This window comes from Mytilus galloprovincialis, chromosome 9 (assembly GCF_965363235.1).
Source record: "Mytilus galloprovincialis chromosome 9, xbMytGall1.hap1.1, whole genome shotgun sequence".
Taxonomy (NCBI): Eukaryota; Metazoa; Mollusca; class Bivalvia; order Mytilida; family Mytilidae; genus Mytilus; species Mytilus galloprovincialis.
In genome coordinates this window covers 93,063,477-93,082,523 of record NC_134846.1, presented here as the reverse complement: position 1 = coordinate 93,082,523, position 19,047 = coordinate 93,063,477, and the positions used below count along the sequence as shown (strand labels likewise).

General features: G+C 33.2%; 2 protein-coding genes across 4 annotated transcripts in view; one reads left to right on the top strand and one right to left on the bottom strand.

Annotated features, from left to right (window-relative positions):
- LOC143046383 (uncharacterized) overlaps positions 1–8,063 on the top strand; it is a 30,176-nt gene extending 22,113 nt beyond the window's left edge. Inside the window, exons 6-10 of the mRNA XM_076219523.1 lie at positions 966–1,126; positions 2,307–2,358; positions 4,312–4,442; positions 5,067–5,107; positions 6,535–8,063. Of these exons, the coding sequence (XP_076075638.1) occupies positions 966–1,126; positions 2,307–2,358; positions 4,312–4,442; positions 5,067–5,107; positions 6,535–8,015 (1,866 nt within the window). The 3' untranslated portion in view covers positions 8,016–8,063. The remainder of the gene's footprint in view (positions 1–965; positions 1,127–2,306; positions 2,359–4,311; positions 4,443–5,066; positions 5,108–6,534) is intronic.
- Positions 8,064–11,616: 3,553 nt separating this feature from the next.
- Positions 11,617–18,954, bottom strand: LOC143046391 (uncharacterized). Of its 3 annotated transcripts, none has more exons than XM_076219535.1 (5): positions 18,557–18,954; positions 17,266–17,405; positions 15,968–16,033; positions 12,128–12,347; positions 11,617–12,043 (listed from the first exon to the last, which is right to left on the bottom strand). In XM_076219535.1, exons 1-5 carry the CDS (start codon positions 18,930–18,932, stop codon positions 11,634–11,636), a joined length of 1,212 nt encoding a protein of 403 aa, XP_076075650.1. In that variant the 5' UTR covers positions 18,933–18,954; the 3' UTR covers positions 11,617–11,633. The 3 variants fall into 3 exon arrangements, with proteins under 3 accessions (XP_076075650.1, XP_076075649.1, XP_076075648.1); XM_076219534.1 differs by having other exon boundaries at positions 11,617–12,085; positions 12,170–12,347; XM_076219533.1 differs by having other exon boundaries at positions 11,617–12,347.
- Positions 18,955–19,047: the final 93 nt, after the last annotated feature.

Below are 19,047 nucleotides of genomic sequence, written 5' to 3'. Positions count from 1 at the left end.
TTGAAAAAATATTTTTAATTTTTAAAGGGAAATAACTCCTTATAAGGGTTAATAACAAATTAATTGTTTATGTTTATAAACATTGCCATCTGTTCTAATACATGCTGTCATTTTCAATTAAATTCTATCTCTAATACTTTTTGAAAAAAATGCAAATAAAAGAAATTGATTCAAGGGGATATAACTCTCAAAGTAGATGATGAAATCCTATGCAGCCTCATATGGTAATACATTATGATGAGATCTACCTATTGTCCAAATAAAGTCGTGATATCTTTTAACACATTTTGGGGGGACCATGTTGAAAAAAATCAATAAAAGGGAGATAACTTCTTAAGGGGAAGGTGAAATCCTACAAAAGTTCATCTGGTAAAAGTTCATGTTGAGGTCTATTGATGGTTTAATTTTGGTATTGATAACTCCAATAGAAGCGGTAGGAGAGCATGCCAAACAAATGCTGGAAGGAAAAAAAAAAGAAAAATAACATTAGAAAAACAATAAGGTCTTTCCTCGGGAAGAGGAAAGACCTTAATAAAAATAAGCTCCTAATGGGAGATAACTCAATTTTTTTTTTTTAATTTACATTAAATTTTATGTTATGTAGCAAATAACCAAGTTCAAAAGTGACCACATTTCTGCTTTTTAGCATCACTTTGCGTCCGGTGTCCGGTGTTGTCGTAAAATCATTTATATACTTGTTCTTAACTCTCTGGTGGATAGTTGTCTTATTAGCAATCAAAGCACATTATTTTAAAGAGCAGTCTTCTCACATATTCATTTTAAAAATTATATCATAAAGAGGAAAGTAAAAATAAGGCAGGAAGCAAAATGGTTTACTTGATTAAAAATATATGAATTCCTCTTGATCACAAGGCTCTTCAATTTGTTGATTGCATTGACAAATTATATTATAAGTCATAAATTTTTGTATATAAATATTTTAAATTTATATTTTTTTTGGTCAGATATTTGAAGTGTTTGGACCAGTAGCGTTACCATGGTATTCAGTAAGATTCAACTCACTTGAAGATATCACCAACAAAGAGGTTTCCATAGGAACAAAGATGTACTGTGCCCCTAAAGTGGATCAGTATACAAATTATGTATTTGTAGAACATTTGAAACAGTAAGATAACAAACAGATATTATATCATATAGATTTTGATATTTGCATAGATAAGATTTATTTTATATATTGAATGTATTTATAAGGAAGAATGGTGTCATATAACATGTAAAAATGATTCATTACTTATTTATAGCTCCTTGATTAAAGGTTTAATTAAGAAATAATTCATGGGGGCTTGAATTTATACTGATTTGATCACGGGTTGGCCCTTTATGCTAAATATTTTACCACGAACGAAAGTCATAGTGCTATTTCAGATAGCTATATTAAACAGTGAACATACCTCACTGCACAATGTTTGCAAAATTGCAAAATTTTCAGTATAACAAGGTACTTTTTTGTATTTGATATTTTACATAGAACATAACATTTACGGTTTAACATATATTTATTTGCAAAAAAAATCATAAAGTTTACCAAATTCTCTTTATTTCCTTAAAAACCAAGTATTAGACATGATATAAGGAAAATTAACCTGTATATAGAATACATGAATAAATCTGAATATTTCATGATGTACAGCCTTAAAATATGTAGTCAACAGGTGTTTTGAAACAGTTATCATTTACATATTACATGTGTACTCAGTAGTTAATTTCTAGACATTTTCATTCAGACATATATATTAATTTTCCAATATCTGTTTATTGCCTGGCATCTTTCTTCAGGCATATATCACATGTTATGATTGTCTCGACTTCTTTCCTGTGATACTTGATAGTTTCTGATCATTTATAAAGTGGGGGTATACTGTTTTACCTCTGTCTGTCCATCAGTCTGTCCCTCCCGTGAATATTTTCATCACATTTTTATTTGAACTACAAAACAAGGGTTTCTGAAATTTGGTTTCAGGGTTTATAAAAGTCAGCTATACCATGTGATGGGTTTTCAGATTCATCACTCAACAACTTCCTGTTTACAGAACACTTTTATCATTTTACAAGTGATAGCCAAGTTGAAAATTTTTGTCACATTTTTCTCAGGAACTACAACACAATACAATACTGTGTGATGCGTTTTCAGATTCACTTCTCAACAACTTCCTGTTTACGGAAATATTTCGGCTGGGGTACCATCAGTGAGCAGTACTTCACAGTTTCACTTGTTTCATTATGTTTAAATCTCATATGCCGTGTACAAATAATTAGAATAATACAACATAATTTTTTGTTTTCAGAATAAGAGGTTCAGATGCATCATGGGAAGACAACAATGAACCACCTGCTAAGGTAATACCAGGATGTAAAATACTACATTTGTTTAGGGGCCAGCTGAAGGACGCCTCCAGGTGCGGGAGTTTCTCGCTACATTGAAGACCCATTGGTGGCCTTCGGCTGTTGTCTCTTTGACACATTCCCCATGTCCATTCTCAATTTTGCATGTGTAAAAATATACTGCTAGGTAAATAATAACAATGAACCACCTGCTAAGGTAATACCAGGATGTAAAATAATACAGGTCTAAAAATACACTCCTAGATAAAATAATAATAATGAACCACCTACAAAGGTAATACCAGGATGTTTATACTTCAGGTATAAAAATATATCCCATGTAAAAATTGTATCTTTCAAAATATGTTTATGCCCCTGATTCATTTATGTCCCATTGACACTTTCTCCATTAATTAATGTTTTTCTAAGTTTTGATATTATATAGCTAAAGGAAATGGATGCACCTTCTTTTCCTATGTCTTTTGTTGATTAATTCTGTTTGTTTCCTATTTGGCATCTTCAAACCTTCTGTAAGTTAAGGTGTAATACAACCATTGATTTTCCCCTAGATTAGTCTTTGTTAAATTTGCACTTTTCAAAAAAAATGTGGCAAATTTATCTCTGTTTCAAATAAAGAAATACTTGGCATGAGTAAAGTTTTATCCTGTCCAGTACTATAGAAAAAAATTCACATAACATTTCATTGCATATTAGAAAATAACCATCACTGGAAGTTAACCAATCAAATTTCTCCCCTTATTTAACCTGTGTACAAGATTCAGTAACTTTGTAACCTCAAGTCTATGAAATATTCTATAGAAACCCCAAATGAAAAAATAATGGTGCTTTGAAACACCAAAGACATATGTTTATGACACAGAAATGCTTTACTGCAATAAAATGTAGGATTAATTACCTACAACTGTCAAATTCAAAGGAATATTTTTTTATGCCCCACCTACGATAGTAGAGGGGCATTATGTTTTCTGGTCTGTGCCTCCGTTCGTCTGTCAGGTTAAAGTTTTTGGTCGAGGTAGTTTTTGATGAAGCTGAAGTCCAATCAACTTGAAACTTAATACACATGTTCCCCATGATATGATCTTTCAAATTTTAATGCCAAATTATAGTTTTGACCCCAATTTCATGGTTCACTGAACATAGAAAATGATAGTGCAAAGTTCAGGTTAAAGTTTTTGGTCAAGGTAGTTTTTGATGAAGTTAAAGTTACATCAACTTGAAATTTAGTACATATGTTCCCTATGATATGATCTTTCTAATTTTAATTCCAAATTAAAGTTTTGACCCCAATTTCACGGTCCACGGAACATAGAAAATGATAGTGGGAGTGGGGCATCCGTGTACTATGGACACATTCTACCTTTTTTCTCATACACCGGATGTGACGTACCACGATTTGGTGGAATTACATCTTAAAAGAATTTTAAAGGAGATGTGGTTTAATTTCTAATGAGACAACCCACACCAAAACAAAAGGTGTAAACAGGGCACTATAAGGCCTTCAACAATGAGTAATAAGTACAATATAGTTACCTATAATAAACTAGCATGAAAAATTATTAAAAAAAAAATCGTACAAGAAAATTATCAGCCTGATTTAATGAACTTCTTATATTGCAGTTTGTAGAGTACTCAGATGATGAGGAAGAAAAAAGAGCTAAAGCCAAACATAGAAATAAAAAACAACAAGAAAATTATCAGCCTGATTTAATGAACTTCTTATATTGCAGTTTGTAGAGTACTCCGATGATGAGGAAGAAAAAAGAGCTAAAGCCAAACATAGAAATAAAAAACAACAAGAAAATTATCAGCCTGATTTAATGAACTTCTTATATTGCAGTTTGTAGAGTACTCAGATGATGAGGAAGAAAAAAGAGCTAAAGCCAAACATAGAAATAAAAAACAACAAGAAAATTATCAGCCTGATTTAATGAACTTCTTATATTGCAGTTTGTAGAGTACTCAGATGATGAGGAAGAAAAAAGAGCTAAAGCCAAACATAGAAATAAAAAACAACAAGAAAATGCTGATGGTGATCTACTTCCTGGTGCTAAAAATAGCCACAAGAAAAAGTATAGACAGTAAGTACAGTAAAGTCAAACATGTTATAGTAATGGAACTTATTTTATATAGATAAATTTGGCAGGTTGTTGATGGCCTTTGATACCATGGCTCCTGATTTTTTAGGAGAAAATAAATAGAACAGAAATATGCAGGTCTCTTTGGTATGACAGAATCTAACCATACCATGAAAGTTAACACATTAAAATATTCATTATACAGAGAATATATATCATGCATGAACAGTGGTTCTGATTGTGATCCATCTAAACATCATGTGTTTTCATTAATTTTTTTAAGTTTACCTGAGATCTCTTTTTATATTTGATACACTATTTAATGATGTCTAAAATATAAATCTATATTGTTGAAAAACAAAATATGCGGTATGGTTAATGTTTCAAACTAATTAATTTTTACTTCCCGCTTTTTCAGCTTTATTTTTAGCTCAACTGTATAACTTATCCTCATTCTATATTAGTTATGAACAATAAAAATAATCAATCACAACAGTTTCTTCAAGGTTTTGTCAATTCATTGAAATCAAAAAGTGTCAGAGCTTTTTATGCATATGTTGTATTAATCAAGCATGGGTATAATAGATACATTAAATTAGTAAAATTTACTGTTATTTCTATCTCTAGGTCAAATGAAGTTACCAATGAACCACAGCAAACTGGAAACAGTAAGTATTTACCTAGGACAGATATGCATAAAAATGGTAATAAAATGTGTCTTGTAGATTTGTAAGGGGAGGTAATCCATGTAAACAGTAAGTATTAATCTAGGGTAGATTGGTAAATGTTTATACAATGTGTTTGCTTGTATTATAGGGGGAGATAATCCATGATAAACAATCAGCATCTAACTAATCACAAATTTTAGCAGCTTTCTTCATATCTCCTCTCATTCTTATATATTGTTATAGTTAGCAGAAATTAATTTTCATCCATTTTTTGCATAAACAATAATACTGGTTTGATACACTGATATCCCTGATTGATACTCCAATGTGTTGTGCAGTTCAACCAGTTTCTAGAATCAGACACAAGAATGAGGTCAAATCTGTTTAAAGTCATCAGGACAACTCTCAACCAGATATCAAATGACATAGAAGTCAACATCTATAGGTCACTGTACAACCTTCAACAATGAGCAAAACCTATACAGTATACATGGTATAATCAGCTATGAAAAGCCTTGCAATGACAAATGTAAAACAATTCAAACTAGAAAACTTACGTATAAAGTAATTATCGAAAAACAAATATGTAATACAGCAACAAAAGACAACAACTGAATTTTGTTTGTTTAAGGATCATGTAATAAACTGCCTTTTTACAATAGTTCATTTGCCAGTTACTGATTTGATTCCGATATTACACACTTTTTAAACAAATTACTTTCATTTGTCAATTAAGGACAGGATCTATAACAGACAAACTTGGCTTTTGCCCACTCAAAGCATGATTTAAAAGTGATATATTGCCGTTTTAACACATTTTGAGTGAAATAACTTCCTTTATCAAAAGTATGAAAAGTATGTGTATTGAGTTTAACACAAATTAAAATGAAAATATTGTGATTTTACCACTGGTTGTCCCTTTCGCTCAGGGTAAAATATTTAGGGCCTAGCATAATGTGCCAACCTGTGGTAACATCACGATATATTCAAGCCCCCATGAAGTATTTCTTAATTATTATTCATTGTACAATTGTCTTCAGCAGTAAATACATTTTTATTATTCATTGGAAACCAATTTTAGTTTGATTTCTTTGGTACATGGGAACCATGAATTTAAATATTAAACAAATTATGAATCATTTAATATAGGTTTTTAACAAAACCACAAAATTGATTATCCATGAAAATGCTAGTTTTCCGCAATCCACTGTTATATATATACTGGTAACCCCAAAAGTAAATGAATTGAATCCACAGAGTCCTATTTGGTAAACTGAATCAAAATTTTGATGTATTGATCATGTGTTTTTTTTAAGAGGATAATCAATTTATTTTGATAAAACTTTACATAAAGGAAAGTAGAAATAAAGATTATATACCTGAATATAGAGATAGAAAAACAAAATATGTCTTCTTTCAAATTTTAGGTAATTTCAATCCTGGTGCTCAAAGACATCAAGGTCCAAGAAAGTTTGCTCCATTTGGTGGACAGCATAATAAATTTCAACAAAGAGGTCCACCAAACCATAACAATCCCAGGTTTCCTCACCAACCTCTACATCAAGGAAACAGGCCTCGATTCAATGCCAGTAATGGACCAAGTAATGTTAATCAAGGAGGACAAACTTTCAGTGGAAACTCTGGACCTTTTAATCAGCCTCCTCATAATAATACCTATAGTTTTCAACCACCACAGGGAAACAATTCAGGACAGTTGATGTTTAATCAAGATCTTAGTAAACCTCCCCCAAATTTCAGTTTTGGATCTAACCAATGGAGTCATACAAATGCTCTTCAAAAGACCAGTAACTGCCAACCATTTGGAGCATCAAAGAGTAATATTACTTTCAACCAGAACTCTAATGCATCTGAGCAAGCATGGCAAGGACACAATCATACTAAACAAAATCATGCACCTCTTCAAGCAGATAATAGTAATTGGCAACAACTTGCCACCAATAATCAATCTACTGATAATTGGCAACAATCAGTTACAAACCAACAGTCAAGTGATAAATGGCAACAACCTGTCACAAATTATCAATCTGGTGGTAATTGGCAAGCACCTGCTGGTTGTAGTGATTCAGGTGATTCAAACCAGCATACACAGTCTAGATCTGGCAGTAATATTAGAAACTGGCAAACTCCTGCAAGGTCTTCTGACAATACAAACTGGCAAGCACCTTCTAGGTCTTCTGACAATACAAACTGGCAAGCAGCTTCAAGATCTTCTGACAATACAAACTGGCAAGCACCTTCAAGGTCTTCAGGTTCTGACAATACAAGTTGGCAGGAACCTTCAAGATTTTCAAGTTCTGCAAATACAAATTGGCAAGCACCTTCAAGACCTTCAGGTTCGGACAATACAAATTGGCAAGCACCATCAGGGCCTTCAAGTTCTGATAATAATATGTGGCAAGCACCTGAATGGTCTTCAAATCCTAACAATACAAATTGGCAGGCACCAAAGTCTTCAAATCCTAACAATGCAAGTTGGCAGGCAACAGCAAGGTCTTCAAGTTCTGAAAATTCAAGTTGGCAAGCACCTGCTCCAAGAAATAACTCTAATTACTGTGTTCAAAATGATCAAAATTCTGGTTCTTATATTCCTTATCAGAATAGTAATTTTTCACAAGGACCTGCTCCAACTTCTTACGATAACAATCAGACAATGATCAATAGAAATACAGAGAATATTATGTGTAATAATAGTGTTAGCCAGGGACAGACTGAACAGACCCCCGGTAGTGTTAACCAGGGACAGACTGGGCAGAACCCCGGTAGATCTGTTGTTGACAATCGTTACATACAGAATATAGAATACAACAAAGTCAGACAACCAACACCCTTTCAAAATAATCGACCCAGTTTTGGTGGAGGACCACAGTTTAACAGCCAACCTTATTGATGTCAGATGAATTCTTCAGTACATTGTGAATAAAACTTTTATACTCATTGTCTGTTGCTTAGATAAATAATAATAAAATTGAGAATGGAAATAGGGAATGTTTCAAAGAGACAACAACGGGACCAACGGGCAAGAAAACATTCGAAGGGCACCTATGGGTCTTTAACACAGCAACATAAACCTGCACAGTGAGGCGGCTTCAATTAGCCCCTAAACAAAAATGTGTACTTGTTCAGAGAAAATGGACGTTATAATTAACTCCAAAACATGTAAATGAACTTCAGTTGAAAAACCTAAAGTTAGAGGCTCCTGACTTGAGCATGTTGAGATTGGTGCAAAAATGCTGTGGGGTAAAAATATTGACAAACATTCTGCTGCTAATGTGTATCCAAAGGCTAATTCACCTCAATAATATATAAACATGATAAACAAGGATTCTAAAATAATAGTTCAAATAATTCAAACATGAAAAACTAAACAAATACAACAGACAGCAACCATTTATAACTACTGAATTACAGGCTTGTGCCTTGTGACAAAGATAATGTGGCAAGGTCAGACATATTTGTGAGCCCTCAACTCTCCCTTTACCTGGGACAGCAGTGCAAAAGCACAATATAAGAACTACTAGAACTCTGAAAGGGGCACTAGCTACAAAATATGAAGAAAAAAAAAATACATGTATGATTTCGTTTGGGTCAATCATTATTAAAAGTGAAATAATGCAGACAATGTTGTCAAAATAAGCAGAGAAATATCTCATTGAATCTCTTTTCATATGACTTTCAATTAAACCCGTTAGAGATTGGTTATGCATGCATAAGTCATGTTCACTCACTCAAAGAAATAAAAGATGTCAACATTGAAAGTAAAACAAAACTGAACCATTTTGTTGACAGATTCGATCCACAATAAATCATTTCTATACTGGTAAAAGTATTAATTAACTTTTGTTGTTTTGAGGACTTTTGTCACAGAAAGCTCGACATAGAGATAGTGATCCAGGGGCGGCAACGTTTGCTAACTTAATAGATGCCTTATGTTTCGAAGTTTCTGTCTGTCACAAGTTTGAAGAACCATTGCCCTTGACCTCAATTTCATGGTTTGGTTACTACAAAACAAAGTTAAAAAGAGTAATAGGATAACTATTTTTGGTATGAGTGTACCTTGTGAGGTCCTCAGGACTGTTGGACAGGTTTCACTTGACCTCGATCTCATTTTATTGATCAGTAAACAAGGTTAAGGTTTGGTGGTGAAGTCCATATCTCAGATACTATAAGCAATAGGTCTAGTATATTTGGTGTATGGAAAGCATGTAAGGTGTTCATGTCCAACTTGCAGATGTCATTTGACCTTGACTTCATTTCATGGTTCAGTGGTTATAGTTAAGTTTTGGTATGAATTTCGTATACCATATGCAATAGGTCTATTATATTTGGAGTTTGGAATGATTGTAAGTTGTACATGTCTAACTGGCAGGTGTCATCGATCTGACCTTGACCTCATTGTCATGGTTCAGTTATGATTTTCGTATACCATATGCAATAGGTCTACTATATTTGGAGTTTGGAATGATTGTAAGTTGTACATGTGCAACTGGCAGGTGTCATTGTCATGGTTCAGTGGTCAAAGTCAATTTTTTTAGTTTTGGTTATTTTTCTAGTACAAGATGGATTAGGCCTACTATATTTTGTGTATGGAAATATTTTATTATGTATATGTCAGTCTCTTAGGTTAACGGGTTTTATTGCTCACTGAGTCGGTGTTTAGTTTTTGTGTTTTGGTCTGTTTTTCTTAAATTATAATAAGCAATAGGTCAACTGTATTTGTTGCATTGAACGATTGTAAGCTGTTACGCACATGTCTGCCTGGCATGGTTCATTTGAGTTTGACTTTATTTTCAAGATTCAGTGGTCAATGTTTAGTTTTTCTTGATGATGTCTGTTTGTTAGAAACTATAAGCAATAGGTCAACTATACTTAGTGTATTGAATGATTGTAAGGTATACAAGTATTTCTACTTCAGTTTATATGACCTCGATTTCATTTTCTTGAAACTTATGTGATAGTTTGAGTTAAGCTTTATATTAAGGACTTTTAACAAAATATCAATGGTTAGTAAAGAAGGCCAGATAGTTCAGTGTGTGCACTTTTGTTTAAGCTTTAACATAAAATCAAACACCTAAAAAATCCAATTACACATGGTCCCAATCTATTTCTATTTATGTATGCTTATATTGGGTTATGTGACAGGGGGTAGTATTTGGAGGTCTTCTGGATAGTTAATTAGATGACGTCTTACTGTCTACACTAAAATACACATGCAGTTCTGAAACAAATCATCTAGTACATGCTTTGTTCATAACTGTATTTTAAACTTCTTGTAATTTGGATATATATATAGGAAGGGTATATATACGTTTTAATACAAATGTATGTTATAAATCAAATATGACGACTTGAGTTAAATAGGTGAACATGAATTTGACAAGTAATTATGAAAAAGAAGATGTGCTATTATTGCCAATGAGACAACTCTCCACAAGAGACTAATTGACACAGAAATTAACAACTATAGGTAACTGTATGGTCTTCAACAATGAGCAAAGCCCATACTGCAGTCAGCTATAAAAGGCACCAAAATGACAAATGTAAAACAATTCAAACAAGAAAATTAAGCTTAATGTTCCCTTAAAATCTGTTGAAATAGCTACACAAAAGATACAAAGCAACTATAAAGAATATTCACAGGTACCCAAAATTGTAGTTTTGGTTTATTAATTTGGATTTTCAATCAGAAATCCAGTAATGAATTTGGGATGGTACAGTGGCAAATCATGACAAATGGTTAAATATTGATGATTATCACTTTAGCCATACTGGAATTATGGTCCTTTAAAGAACAGTATTAAATTAAGGTAAAGATATTTAAGAATCAAGAATATGTCAATAGAAAATATATGCTCCACTGGCTCTATCATTTTCTATGTTCAAAGGCCTGTGAAATTAGGGTCAAAACTGTAATTTGGCATAAAAATTAGAAATATCGCATCATGGGGAACATTTGTATTAAGTTTCAAGTTGATTATGTTAATTAGACTTCAACTTCATCCAAAAACTTGAACCTGAACAAATCCAGATAAATGAACAGACCTAGATGGGGCATGAACCTGAACTAATCCAGATGAATGAACAGACCTAGGTGGGGCATGAACCAGAACTAATCCAGATGAATGAACAGACCTAGGTGGGGCATGAACCAGAACTAATCCTGATGAATGAACAGACCTAGGTGGGGCATGAACCTGAACTAATCCAGATAAATGAACAGACCTAGGTGGGGCATGAACCAATTTTAATATGGTTAACATGACAAGGAGAATATTGATAAAAAGATAGCTGATGTCTGAAAACAATTATTATTATATGTTGTTTCCAAGCAATAACTTAGAAACCATTTCAAAAGGAGATCAGGTTGATATTTGAGTGTTTTCATTTTTACCAGACAGGAATTGTGGCTCTTGGCCATGAGAGAACCTGGTTTGTTTTAGTTTAGTTTAATTTCACAATGGAGGTGTTTTTAACTAAACATGAAACAGAACTCTCATAAAATTATATTTTAATCTAACAATACAACAGACACAACATTATCTCCCCTGACAAACAGCTGATTAATATGTCTATGTTTGGTTATGTACTCTATTTCTGTTGTATAATCTTTCTCTTGTGAACACATGGCATATTTAGAATCACTCGAGGTAGTTTTCACTTTAGAGTTATACTCTGAGATTTGTTGAGTAGTATTTGGTTCTATTGAAGAAATTTCACTAGTACTAGAAGTCTGCCCTTGATGAATGTCTTCTGTCTCTCTATATTTGTCTGATTGTTTTATAGCTGATGTTTGATTGATAGACAGTTTTTTTGTCAGTCTAACAACACCACTGTCTGTATCTTGACTGTCTGTACATTCTGTTAATAATCTCTCTTTCAATGACATGTGACATTGTTCCTTTGTTAATGCTTTATCACCTTCTGCTATCCCTGATTGTTCATGTGTTAACATTTCACTACCTTCTGCTATCCCTGATTGTTCATGTGTTAACATTTCACTACCTTCTGTTATCCCTGATTGTTCATGTGTTAACATTTCACTACCTTCTGCAGCCCTTAATTGTTCGACTGTTAATGCCTCAACACCTCCTTCCCTCTCTGATAGTTGTAATGATGTTTTACCACTTTCTTTGGTCTTTGATTGTTCCTGTATCAACTTTTCATCACTATTTGTCTTGGATAGTTCTTGTGTAGCAATATCACGTTCTGTTTCTTTTGACTTCTGAAAATAAATACAAATTTAAAGATAATAGTTTGACCTGTATACGGTAATATGTCTTTCTGGTTTTAATATGTTGTTGAAGAAGGGAATTAGTTATCAAATGCATATTCACTAATTTGACTTAATTTATATTTGGTTTATAACACACTTAAATGTATATTTCCAAATTATAGAATGTCTAAATTAAACTATTACGTATTATCAATACATAGACTTGATGATATATATCATCATTTGTGTTATTTTACTATAGATCATTAGATGCCATCTAATTTACGATAACTTTGTGGAGAGTTCACTGGCAAGTGGTATGGATGTTACCTTTTTATAATCATGTTTATTTGACCGTTAGCAGTCTTCAGAGTTATTCTCAATCGTAAATTAGATGGCATCTAATGATCTATAGTAAAATAACACAAATGATGATATATATATCAAACTCTGAAGACTGCTAACGGTCAAATAAACATGAATATAAAAAGGTAACATCCATACCACTTGCCAGTGAACTCTCCACAAAGTTCACATAGTATCGTTGTATTATAATACCATCTTATTTTTAGTAATAACATAACCTATAACAATTATTTAGCATCATATAACCATGATGGTAAAAGACCCTGGGGAGAACACTACTGGTAAAAGTCCCTGGGGAGAACACCCTGGGGAGAACACTACTGGTAAAAGTCCCTGGGGAAAACACTACTGGTAAAAGTCCCTGGGGAGAACACTAGTAAAAGTCCCTGGGGAGAACACTACTGGTAAAAGTCCCTGGGGAAAACACTAGTAAAAGTCCCTGTGTTACACTAGTAAAAGTCCCTGGGGAGAACACTAGTAAAAGTCCCTGTGTTACAGTAAACACTAGTAAAAGTCCCTGGGGAGAACACTAGTACTAGTACTTTCAATTGGATTTTTCTAGGTTTGATTTCATGTTTTCGGTTAAAAAATGTGTTAATCATAATTTTTAGTTGTATAAGAATGATTTTTTGTGGATTGAATCAGTCATCAAAAAGGGTCTAGACATGAACACAATCATATCACTTAGATAATTTGAGGAGGTGTTGTTAGAGGCTAAACAAAGTAATATTTCATACACTAACTTGAAATTTAACAAGAATGTGTCCACAGTACACGGATGCCCCACTCGCACTATCATTTTCTATGTTTAAAGGACTGTGAAATTGGACTAAATTCTCTAATTTGGCATTAAAATTAGAATGATCTTATCAAAGGGAACATGTATACTAAGTTTCAAGTTGATTGGACTTCTACTTTATCAAAAACTACCTTGACCAAAAACTTTAACCTGAAATTTGCACTATCATTTTCTATGTTCAGTGAACCGTAAAATTGGGGTCAAAACTCTAATTTGGCATTTAAATTAGAAAGATCATATCATAGGGCACATGTATACTAAGTTTCAAGTTGATTGGACTTCAACTTCATCAAAAACTACCTTGACCAAAAACTTTAACCTGAAGACAAAAACTTTAACCTGAAATTTGCACTATCATTTTCTATGTTCAGTGAACCGTAAAATTGGGGTCAAAACTCTAATTTGGCATTTAAATTAGAAAGATCATATCATAGGGCACATGTATACTAAGTTTCAAGTTGATTGGACTTCAACTTCATCAAAAACTACCTTGACCAAAAACTTTAACCTGAAGACAAAAACTTTAACCTGAAATTTGCACTATCATTTTCTATGTTCAGTGAACCGTAAAATTGGGGTCAAAACTCTAATTTGGCATTTAAATTAGAAAGACCATATCATAGGGCACATGTATACTAAGTTTCAAGTTGATTGGACTTCAACTTCATCAAAAACTACCTTGACCAAAAACTTTAACCTGAAGCCAAAAACTTTAACCTGAAATTTGCACTATCATTTTCTATGTTCAGTGAACCGTAAAATTGGGGTCAAAACTCTAATTTGGCATTTAAATTAGAAAGATCATATCATAGGGCACATGTATACTAAGTTTCAAGTTGATTGGACTTCAACTTCATCAAAAACTACCTTGACCAAAAACTTTAACCTGAAGCCAAAAACTTTAACCTGAAATTTGCACTATCATTTTCTATGTTCAGTGAACCGTAAAATTGGGGTCAAAACTCTAATTTGGCATTTAAATTAGAAAGATCATATCATAGGGCACATGTATACTAAGTTTCAAGTTGATTGGACTTCAACTTCATCAAAAACTACCTTGACCAAAAACTTTAACCTGAAGCGGGACAGACGGACGAACGAACGAACGAACGAACAGACGGACGGACGAACGGACGCACAGACCAGAAAACATAATGCCCCTCTACTATCGTAGGTGGGGCATAAAAATGAATAAGGAAGCAACCATTTCAATTTCTGGGGGGGGGGGGGCTATGGAATTTTTCTGGACAAACTTTTTTTTAATCTTTTGGGGACAAGTCGACAACATATTTTTTCTTTCAATCTTTCAATTCGCATTACATATAGTGGCAGATGAGGGTGAAACAAACAAATTTTTTTTCTCACAGTCAAAAACAAATTATTTTTTTCTCCAAAAACTGGAAACAAACTTTTTTTCCCAAAAAAATCAATAGCTGCCCCCCAGAAAATCAAATGGTTGCTACCTAAAGTAAACCTGAGAGAAAGGTCAAATGTAATGTCAAATGATAGGATATACACTAGTACAGATACTCACCAGCCAAATATCAAAAGATTAAAAACACCCCAACAACAATATTCATCAAGGATCTATGAGATGTAAGGTAGAGATCATATCTGACAACCAGTAGATAAACAAAACAAAATATTTACGAATATCTGACAACCAGTAGATAAACAGAACAAAATATTTACGAATATTACAGCTGTTATCCTTATGTTAGCAAACGGGTTAGTTGGCTTGCTTTGTTTGTATTATTATTTGAATTGCTCAAGCATTTTAATTAAGATTGACATCTACAAATAATATAAGTAGGTGAAGTTTAACATGTACTATATATATAGTATACCACAATGTTGCACCTGTCCCAAGTCAGGAGCCTCTGGCCTTTGTTAGTCTTGTATGATTGTTGATTTTAGTTTCTTGTGTATAACTCAGAGTTTAGTATGATGTAAATTATCACTGAACTAGTACATATTTGTTTGGGGGCGGAGTCCGGCGGACTGAGGGATGATTCTGGGTGCGGAAGTTTCTAGCTGCATTAAAGACTTATTGGTGGCCTTCGGCTGTTGTCTGCTCTATGGTCAGGTTGTTGTCTCTTTGACACATTCCCCATTTCCATTCTCCATTTTATTAAATTTCAATTTGATTGGACATTTATCAAATAATCAAATTTACCTGTATACAGGTTTAAGTTCCCCTACTTGATTTGTTTGCAGATGTCAATATTAATTACAATGCTTGAGCAAACTTGAATACAAACAAAGCAAGCAAGCAAACCAAATCCTTGTCAACATTAGGATAACAGCTGTCACTCCCTAAAAGAGGTGTGGTTTGTGAAACAGCTGTTATTAAAAAAAAATGTGTTTTCCATTGTAATAATATTCATTGTCTTCTGTACAGATTTTCTGATGACTTTAGAAGAATGTTTTGTTTTGTAATTAAATATGAGACTTAGTCACTTACCGTCTCCAGCAGAGGTTTTCTGATCACTTTAGGAATACGATATGTTTCATCAACATCCATCAATGCCTGCAAATACATGATATGTACACTGGTTTATTTTTTTTTTATTTTTTCAGTTGATATAATAGATTTAATATCATACATGTCATATGGGAGGGGTCTGGATAGTGTTTTAAGAAGAGTGAATAATGCATAACAAGAATGTGTCCAAAGTACATGGATGCCCCATTTGCACTATCCTTTTCCATGTTCCATGGACTGTAAAAATTGGGTAATAATCTAATTTGGCATTAAAATTAGAAAGATTATACTATAGGGAACATATGTACTAAGTTTCAAGTTGATTGGACTTCAATTTCATCAAAAACTACCTTGACCAAAACTTTAACCTGAAACTCCCACTTTCATTTTCTATGTTTAGTGAACCGTGAAATTGGGGTCAAAAGTCTAAATTGGCTTTAAAAATTAGAAAGATCATATCATAAGCAACAAGTGTACTAAGTTTCAAGTTGATTGGACTTCAGCTTCATCAAAAACTACCTTGACCAAAAACTTTAACCTGAAACTCCCCCTTTCATTTTCTATGTTTCAGTGGATCATGAAATTGGGGTCAAAAGTCTAATTTGGCTTTAAAATTAGAGAGATCATATCATAAGCAACAAGTGTACTAAGTTTCAAGTTGATTTGACCAAAAACTTTAACCTGAAACTCCCCCTTTCATTTTCTATGGTCAATGGACCGTGAAATTGGGGTCAAAAGTCTAATTTGGCTTTAAAATTAAAAAGATCATATCATAAGCAACAAGTGTACCAAGTTTCAAGTTGATTGGACTTCAGCTTCATCAAAAACTACCTTGACCAAAAACTTTAACCTGAACGGACGCACAGACGAAGGGACGGACGCACAAACGGAGCCACAGACCAGAAAACATAATGCCCCTCTACTATTGTAGGTGGGGCATAAAAAGTGCAGAATATATTAAAGGCAAAATATTTATAAAAAATAAAGACAAAGGGTATAAATGGTTTTAAAAATATAAGAACCCCTTGTCCCCATCTTTACCCTGATTTCAAACTTGAAAAAAAATATTTTATTATTTTTCAAAGTCTGAATTGGTAGCAATAGACCTTTTTTAAATTCCGCTTGTATTCCTTGTCTCATTAAATTCTAAAAACAAATGCATTTTTTTTAATCCGATTTCAGCACAATTTATCCTTCCCAAATTAAAATGTTTATCAAAAGATATATGAGATATCGTATACAAAAGTTTCACCCTACTTCAGAACAGTTTGACTTACCAGGTTAAAATGTTTATCAAAAGCTATAAGATAAGCTTTACAGTAGCCCCTCCATGTAACAGCACTTCTGGTCCAAACTTTAATTCTGTGTTGTTTTTCCACAGCTTTCTTTAATATAGTGAGGGGACCTTCATCAATTTCTGTAAAACAATTTGATAATATTATGACAGTATATTTTTATTGACAGTGCTCATTTAAAAGGGGCTTTGTCCTTTCACCATACAATTTGACCAAAATGTTTTTCCAAGTTGTAGTTTGATAGAAATTTATCTCTACAACTGATCAACCTTGAAAATTGTGTATTACACACTATGTGTATTAATAATTTAATTTGTAGTGATCCCTGATGCTTGTTAGATTAGTTAATGGTAGTACTAGTGAATGGAAAAAATATTATCCTTTTTTTAATATTGTAAGAAAGATTGTTAGCGTCAAATGCGCCTTTATTCTTTATCACCATCCATCAAATCTGATTGTATAGCCTACTGTTAGCGTCAAATAGAGTAAAATGTATGTCATATCTGTTATATAACAATTATTGTATTTTCATTTGTCATTCATCACGTGGGGTAACCTAAGCCCCTCTCTAACCTCTATGCTGTGGTGGTTGACAATTTGCAGATCATACATACTAGACTATCATCTGCACAAATGAAAAAAAAGCATAGCTTGGAGCAATAATAAGAATTTCACTGTGAGTGAGCTTCCCTCTTCTAAGTTTTAAAAGACCTAATCGTTAAATGGGAATCTGCAACACAGGTACTTGACCTTAGAACTTGCAACACTTGAACATATTGAACTACATTGGGGGGTTCTGATCCCGTATCCCGCTTACACTATGTACGTAAACAATTCTCATTTTTTTGTAATTTGCCTTGTCCCGCTAGACTTCATTTCCCGTTTTCACGGCACAATAATTTGACTTTTACGTGTCACTCTTACAAAAAATCAGCAATCCCCCGTCACGCTTAGACCCCAATGAGACCCACTACATTGATGTCATATACAAGCACTTTTCCTTTTTGAGATCAAGACATTTTCTACAGTGAGGTTAAAAATTTATTGGACCCTTTGCGATGTTGAAGAATACACCTTATCGCTAATCCCGGCTGACCCAGCTGCTTGAACTTTTGAAGCATACAACAATCACTTTTCCATTGTGACGTCAGATATTTTGTTTTACTACGTCAAAATTTTACGGGAACCTGTGTGATTTCCAGTAATGGCGGACAAATAGCGATAAGGTGTATGGAAAACAAATAGTGATAAGGTTTATTTCAAATGATCTTACCCGACATTCTTGTCAGTACATTGCGATTCATTTTTTTCCTACGTGCTAACATCTTAGCAGTATTTTCATCAGTTTCTTGTGTGTTAACACCTTCTGTTTCAGCATGTGGCTTTATGGTAGTTGTTCTGGTGGCTTTTGGGACTTTTTTCCCTCTCCCCTTCCCTCTATTAGATGTGATATTTCCTTTGATAACAACATTTTCATATTCGGCCAGATTATTGAATGTTGTTGGGTTTTTGTGTGGCAAATATACATTTTCGGAGTACAGTGCTTTCAGAGGATTCAAATTCGGGGATGTCAAATCTAATTCTTCTGGAATATTTTCAGATATTTCTACTTTCAATTCTCCCGCAATATTTTCCATGGGCGCAGACATATTTGTTCCGAATTAAAAAATAAGTATTTCTATCCCGTTATTATAATTCGTATACATTTCCGACTCAAAAAACCAAACATTTCAAAAATTACCAAAGCTAAAATAAATTTGCTTA